This window comes from Bombyx mandarina, chromosome 25 (assembly GCF_030267445.1).
Source record: "Bombyx mandarina strain Sakado chromosome 25, ASM3026744v2".
NCBI classification, from domain to species: Eukaryota; Metazoa; Arthropoda; class Insecta; order Lepidoptera; family Bombycidae; genus Bombyx; species Bombyx mandarina.
Window position 1 is genome coordinate 11,809,835 of NC_143231.1, and position 8,041 is coordinate 11,817,875.

General features: G+C 38.3%; 1 protein-coding gene across 1 annotated transcript; it reads right to left on the reverse strand.

Annotated features, from left to right (window-relative positions):
* Positions 1 to 2,089: 2,089 nt before the first annotated feature.
* On the reverse strand, positions 2,090 to 5,610 carry LOC149499899 (uncharacterized). The gene is made up of 3 exons (XM_089738330.1): positions 5,276 to 5,610; positions 3,793 to 3,886; positions 2,090 to 2,413 (listed from the first exon to the last, which is right to left on the reverse strand). The coding sequence occupies exons 1-3, from the start codon at positions 5,360 to 5,362 to the stop codon at positions 2,289 to 2,291; spliced, it is 306 nt and encodes a 101-aa protein (XP_089594456.1). The 5' UTR covers positions 5,363 to 5,610; the 3' UTR covers positions 2,090 to 2,288.
* Between the last annotated feature and the right edge of the window lie 2,431 nt (positions 5,611 to 8,041).

Below are 8,041 nucleotides of genomic sequence, written 5' to 3' on the forward strand. Positions count from 1 at the left end.
CCCTTTACTACTCGGGTAGAAACAAGTCTCTAATCGCGAGTAAGCTCCAGAGTGCAGCATTAACCCTTGAACAGTGGTTCTGAAAATGGCGCATAGATATCAACCCAGCGAAAAGCACATCAATGTTATTTTAAAGGAGAAACTCGCCGCTCACACCCTGTCACCCTGGATGGATCTATGACATTTCAACCACATATTTTGAAGTCGTCGTGGCCTAAAGGATAAGACGTCCGGTGCATTCGTATCGAGCGATGCACTGGTGTTCGAATCTCGCTGGCGGGTACCAATTTTTCTAATGAAATACGTACTCAACAAATGTTCACGATTGACTTCCACGGTGAAGGAATAACATCGTGCAATAAAAATCAACCCCGCAAAATTATAATTTGCGTAATTACTGGTGGTAGGACCTCTTGTGAGTCCGGGCGGGTAGGTACCACCGTCCTGCTTATTTCTGCCGTGAAGCAGTAATGCGTTTCGGTTTGAAGGGTGGGGCAGCCGTTGTGACTATACTGAGACCTTAGAACTATATCTCAAGGTGTGTGGCGCATTTACGTTGTAGATGTCTATGGGCTCCAGTAACCACTTAACACCAGGTGGGCTGTGAGCTCGTCCACACATCTAAGCAATAAAAAAAAATATATATAAAATCAGTCCGCGACCGTGCCGCGTTTATTCTCTGCAGACTCTATCCCATGACCTATAAACGGAGAAAAATGTCCCTTCGGAATAAGGTGACACTTTACAAAACTTGCATAAGACCCGTCATGACTTAGGCGAGTGTGGTGTTCGCTCACGCGGCCCGCACACACATAGACACCCTCCAATACCTACAATCTCGTTTTTGCAGGTTAGCCGTCGGAGCTCCGTGATTCGTGATAAACGTTGACGATCTGGAACCTCGAGTCGATCTGAAAATACACGATGTCAGCGTCGGAACGTTACTTCGATAAGGCTAGGCGTCATGATAATCGCCTTATCGTTGCCGCCGCTGACTACTCCCCGAATCCTGATCACGCAGGAGTCAGTCACCGTCGACCAAGAGTTCGACGTGCAGACTAACCAATGCATAAGCCCGCTGAGTTTCTCGCCGGATCTTCTCAGCGGGTCGCGATTCCGATCTGGTAGTAGATTTATTCGCGAAGCAGTTGCTCTTGAGTTGTTAGGTCTCATTCAGAGGCGCTCGGGTAGCTGTTAGCAAATCCAACCCCTCCTGGCTGAGCTTTTGCTGGGCGAGCAAAGCTCAGCTCTGTGAAATTGGAAAGGCCTCCGGTGGCCGTGGTAGCCAGAAGGCCCGCTAAAACTGGAACACGTAGACTTTTTGGCAGGAACGCGGATCAAACCAGCGAAATTTGGGAATTCTCTTAATTTGTTAATTTAGCTATTTTTCCAGCTTAAGCGTGAAATGATGGAGTTATATTAACTGTGTTTTATAAAAGTATATTAACTGTAGCATCTGTAAAATTCGAGAAAATGAAACAACGAAAATGGCTTGTTTTCTTGGGTTCTTTCAAATCTCTACTGGAGTCTCAGAAAATTGCCATAATTTTACTGAAACTATGTTATCTCATCTCATTTCGCTTATCATTTATGAGAATGTGTATGTACATTGTCATATATATTATATGTTTGAAGATTTTATAAACTCGAAGACTCCTGAAAACAATGGCATAGCAAGTAGCCAATTGTCATATTTGAAACAGAAGAAAAAGAAACTGTAAAATTACACTCTTATTATTTTAATTGGATAATGTTGTTATTGATTTTTTTTAATTGATAACATGAGTCGATGAGCTCACAGCCCATCTAGTATTAAATGGTGATCGGAGCCCATAGACATTACCAACGAAAATGTCCCAATTCACCTCGAGACATGAGTTCGAAGTCTCCGTTTTTACGCGGCTTCGATTTTTATTACACAATGTTGTTCCTTCACCGTGGAAGTCAATCGTGAACATTCGTTAAGAACGTATTTCATCAGAAGAATTGATAGCTGTATGCGGGTTTCTAGCATCGGCAGACTCGCAACGATAGATACGAACGCATCGGGCAGCTTATCCTTTAGACCACGAGGACTTCTAAGACTTCTAAGAGGTGTCTTTAAGAATGCTAATACACTACAACGACAATTTGCCAAAACATGGACATGTCGACACTCTCCAAAAGTGAAACGCGATAGTTTTCAGTACGAGTTGTGCATAATCATTGCAGAATGAAAAATCATTATAAAAGCGATGATGTTTTAATATTATTGTAACATGTAGTTTTTGTAAGATAACATTCACTTTTCAAGCCAACGAAATCGGATTAGGATTGTCCTGTTTATCGAACGCATTCTCAGATAGAATATTCAGTGTTTTATTTGCCTCATCTTCATCACCAGCACGCTTCAAATGTTCAGACGATCTTGCATCTGAAAGAACATTCTGTTGATAGCTTACTTTTAAAAATCACACGTCCATACGGATCCATCAGATCCAATAACTCTTGCATTAGATACCTTCAGCTCTAACACTAGGAGCAGGCTAAGGAATCCCCGTAACCCTACTCGTCGAACTCGACAAAGAGGTCGACGTGCAACCTAACCCATGCATCAGCCCGCTGAGTTTCTCGCCGAATCTTCTCAGTGGGTCGCGATTCCGATCCGGTAGTAGATACATTCGCGAAGCAATTGCTCTTGAGCTGTTAGGTCTCCTCCGGAGGCGCTCGGGCAGTTGTTAGCAAATCCCACCCCTCCTGGCTAAGCCTTTGCTCGCCTCTGGAAAGGCCTCCGGGCCACCAGTAATCAGTAATCTAATTTTGAAGTCGTCGTGGCCTAAAGGATAAGAAGTCGTCGTGACCTAAAGGATAAGACGTCCGGTGCATTCGTGTGTAGCGATGCACCGGTGTTCGAATCCCGCAGGCGGGTACCAATTTTTCTAATGAAATACGTACTCAAGAAATGTTCACGATTGACTTCCACGGTGAAGGAATAACATCGTGTAATAAAAATCAAACCCGCAAAATTATAATTTGCGTAATCACTGGTGGTAGGACCTCTTGGGAGTCCGCACGGGTAGGTACCACCACCCCGCTTATTTCCGCCGTGAAGCAGTAATGCGTTTCGGTTCGAAGGGTGGGGTAGCCGTTGTAACTATAATGAGACCTTAGAACTTATATCTCATGGTGGGTGGCGCATTTACGTTGTAGATGTCTATGGGCTCCAGTAACCACTTAACACCGGGTGGGCTGTGAGCTCGTCCACCCATATAAACAATAAAAAAAATTAAAAAAAATCTTTAAGCCGCAGACAGAACCCTCTAGGGTTCCACAAGTGATGCTCCGTAGTGAATCCTGCGAAAATCACAGTGGTGCTATATATAAAGTCAGACGTCCTCGGATCGTCCAGATGGATCCCCTTGGTTCACTCTCAGGGCTCTTCTGGTTCACTCTAACTATGGAACTCACTGATGAGTTCACCGTGATAATTAATCCATAGCGGCAGTTCAGTTTTTGCCGGATTTTCTCAGCGGATCGTGATTCCGAATTTTTGGTAGATACAGTGGCATAGCAGCTGGCCTTGAAGAGTTAGGTCTTTGTAGCCACCCAGGCGGTTGGTAAAGTGGTATTAGTGTCTTCTTAATAGTATACAGACAGATTATCATCCAGTTCGTTAGTCTCGCGGCATGAATCATCTAACGTATCGATAAATTTAAAGATGGTGACATTTATTGTTAATCTTTGCATTTTCTAAAGCGCTCAAGCTGTATACTGTGTAATCATTATTTATGCAAAATTAAAAATTGTACTTACCGTTAATTAGTTTGATAATATAGTTCACGAATAAGCAGCACACAAAAATGGATAACGCTACTATTACGTAAGCCCACCATTCTAGGGCCGGAATCTAAATAGTGAAAAAAAAAAAACTTTATTGTTTTTATGACAATTTAACTTTTGGCACATCGATAAATTACACTGAAGTAGGAAACCTATGGAAATGAAACGTCAACAAAAAATTCGTGCCACTGTGACGTCATCTGGCCACAAAACATGGCGGTTTTAGTGCTGCCCAGAAGATTTTAATGTTAGTAGGTTTTATCGATAAACGTTCTTGGCTCATTTTATTTTAAATATTGTTGAGTGAATGTATTTGTAGAATTTATACTTTAATAGGAAGTAAGTATATTGTTATGTGCAAAGATGATGTGATTTAGATATTATGTGAAATCTAAGACGAGTTCGTGCTTCAAATTTGCCAAGTAAACGATATGACGATTTTTAAAATTTGCTACACTGATTTTATAAAGTTGTCGTTTGCCGCAAAACATAAAGACATGGCGTAGTACAGTGCCATCTGCCCATTTCTAGCATGCTGAATGTTATCGTATTTTGAGTACGTGTTTTTCTTAGACTATTACAATCTATTTTAATTGTTTTGCTGACTCTAAAGTCCGTAACACACTACCGCAGCGCACCTCAAGGAAGGTACGCCGCACCATTTGAATCACTCTCACTTGAGTGATTCAAATTTTAAACTTATCAAGGGACCGCCTGATAAATAAAAACACCTACAGAACACTTATTCGTTAATAAAATTACAAACGTCATTCCTTGTGACTTCCTCTCTAAAATCACTTAATTATTAAATATTTAACGAGTTGACAATAGTGTTATAAAACTATTTTATTTAAATAGTTCCGACGACTTTCTTGAGATCCTATAAAATATGTTTTAATTATTATTTTTGTATGTTTTAAGCATGATAAAATAAGAAATTTTATGTAAGCAATCATATTAAATCGATATCAAAGTCAATAAATAATGTACAACCCAAAACAGACGGCCGCACTGACGTGACAATGACATTTGGCGCGCTAAACATGGCGGATTTTCGGCCTCATTAGACGGAGACGGAGACATTTACGTATATTCATGTTTCATTTTATGTACGCACTGAAATACTGTTATATTGTTTTCCTGCGAGTTAACGTGCTGAGTAAGAACGAGATAGATATATGTTTATGTATGTGCCTTCAAAATGGGTGCTATTTATATAAGCAATTGTACGTATAGAACAATATGTCGTGTCCCTACTATATAGGTCTATGATAAATTACCACTCGATGTTTTGGCACGTCAAAATTGCAAACACATATAATATTATGTCTATGCCCGACTAACCTCGCTAAAATGAGAGGTTTGCAATCCAACTGCTGTGGGGCAGATACGGAAACCCAAGTGCAAGGTGAATTGGAATAGCGACTGGTATAAGAAAAAGAAAAAAAGTACAAACCATAGCTTTAATAACCGAAAAAGTTCTGGTTTTAACAATAAAACGTAATGTGGTTTTAGCCAACGACAGAAATGTTTTTATTGCCATGTTTTATTCTTAAAATGAATCACACAATTACCTAACTTATGTAACGTTCTGTCATTTGTCTGTTGGACTATATTGTTATAATCATATTCAACCAAAGAGGTATTGTTTTAGAGTATTTCATTCAAAACGAAAATTGAATAGTGAGTATCCGGATATAATGGCGGCTATAATTTTTTATAGTGGTCGGTTCTGAGCGAAGTGTCGGAGATAGAAGAGATAGTTAGACGGCCGACAAATATCAGTCCGACGTAGCAAAAACTCGTGATTGGTTGAAAGAGCTTCTATTAGAGTGATGGCACGTGTTCGTCGATGGTTCGTAGTCAGTGTGCTTAGTGCGAGTTTTGTAACGTTCTCACTAGCGAGCCAGTTTGCTCAAATTTGTATGCAATTGGAACAGCGCCCCTAGCGGCAAACGTACTCGGTGTTATTTTGTGAGTGCGAGTTCATATTAACGTTGTGATCTCGTAACCGAGTAATTTTACCGAAATGAGTACTACGAATGACATTTGTGCGAGTGCGTGTTACAAATTAGTGGATTTTAACGTTTCAATCGAGTATTTCTTTAGTAGTTTTATTTTTCCAACTAGAGAGGCAAAAATATCATGCCATAGAGCCTAATCTTTTTTTATGAAAAATGATAATATGGAGTGAAATAGATTTGATTAATTTGAAGCATTAATCAATTGGCATGGAATGAAATGAAATGAGATCAGATAATATGGGATAAAATATAATCTCTGCAAAATGCTGATTATATACTGAGATTTTTTCAGTGGACCTTTTCGAAGACTGAGAAGCTACGTCCAACGGTTTTGTTTATTTTTTTTAAATTTTCGCACTTTCACAGATACTAAACAGTTAATAAACCCACGTTACTTTGTTATTGCACAGATGGGTGGACGAGCTCCCGGCCCACCTAATCTTAAGTGGTTACCGGAGCCCATAGACATCTACAACGCAAATGCCGCCTCCCACCTTGAGATATTAGTTCTAAGGTCTCAGTATAGTTACAACGGTTGTCCCACCCTTCAAACCGAAACGCATTACTGCTTCACGGCAAAAATAGGCAGGGTGGTGATACCTACCCGTGCGGACTCACAAGACGTCCTACCACCAGTAATTACAAAAAATAATTTTGCGGGTTTGATTTTTATTACATGATGCTATTCCTTTACAGTGAAAGTCAATCGTAAACATTTGATAAGTACGTATTTCATTAGAAAAATTGATACCCGCCGGCGGGATTAGAACACCGGTGCATTGCAAGATACGAATACACCGGACGCCTTAACCTTTAGGCCAGGACGGTCTCAAAATTACACTTATACACGAAGAAATATTAAATACGCATTAACTAAGAAACATTAAATAGACAAAATAAAACAATTCACACAATTTAGCTCCTTGCGGTCCCTCCAAAATGTCTTTTCATCTTTTTTTCCTAGTTGTTCAATTGTAAATGAATAAATCAAAATCAAATCGAGTTTACGTTCTATACGGTGAAAAATGAAGAATTGTGAGTGTGAGTTGAGATATGCTACTCGCTTCGCAGGGCGTTTATTCACCGAGAGCAGCAATAATATTATTTCTCGTATATTGGTAGCACGTGATGTTTTGGCATTAGACCGTCTAAATGAAATACAACGCATTTTAACAGCATTTTAATGGGAACCAACTACTTTCAAAATTATTCGGGTAATGTCACGTGTTCAATACTATTTTGTACCTTTAGAATTAAAGTGGCTCAACCCAAAATTCTTAGTTTCTGGTAAACTTCAATATTGTAATACAATAATTGTATTTTTTTAGTTTTTCGGTTTAAACACTTTAAGGCATGCCATTTTATTTGAAAAAGACAGAAAGAGTACTTTGTCCTTTTCTAGACTAAAAGAGACTGTTTAATTTTATAAGCTGATAGAATAATATAGAAAAGAATAATAGGATACCCTCTAATCGTCACATTGGAAAAAGGTATGGCTTTATCATTTTATCATTTAAATTATTTTTTATTGCACTTATAAAACTAATTTAATTTACAATATGTAACTACATATATCTATAACTAATCCGTACTTGTCAAATTCCTCATAAATTGTCAATATTCTTAATAAAATTCCTATTAATAATATACAAGTGCAAATGTTGAGCTGCTTGCCAGAAATGATATAATATTGTTTTGTTTTTTTGTTGTTTCCTTGTAGGCTGCCTGTAATAATCTAAATCTGTGTGAAAGGCAATAAATGATTTTATTATTATCTACTAATGGTAGTCCAGTGGTCGAAATTTGACCATAATTTATTTAAATTTTAAGTTTGAACATTATTATAGTTCTATTGTCACCTTTCTATTATCATCATTTCTATAATAATCATTGCTCTATGTCGCCAAGGCTACATTATAGAAAAATAATATTAAAGACAAAAAATATTAATCTATTCTCAATTTGACCACAGATTGATAAATCAATAAACAAAAAAAGTATAAATGCATGTGTGTGTTTGTGTGTCAAATACATGGCAATGTGTGTAAGATTTTTTATTGATTTAGTTAATTTTTTTTTTATTATACACAATTAAAAAAAATATTAGCAATCTGCACTACTCTATATTCTCTCAACGTGTGGGAAATTTCATACTTCTCCGTCCGCGCAATTTTCGTAAAAAGGGGTACAACATTTTT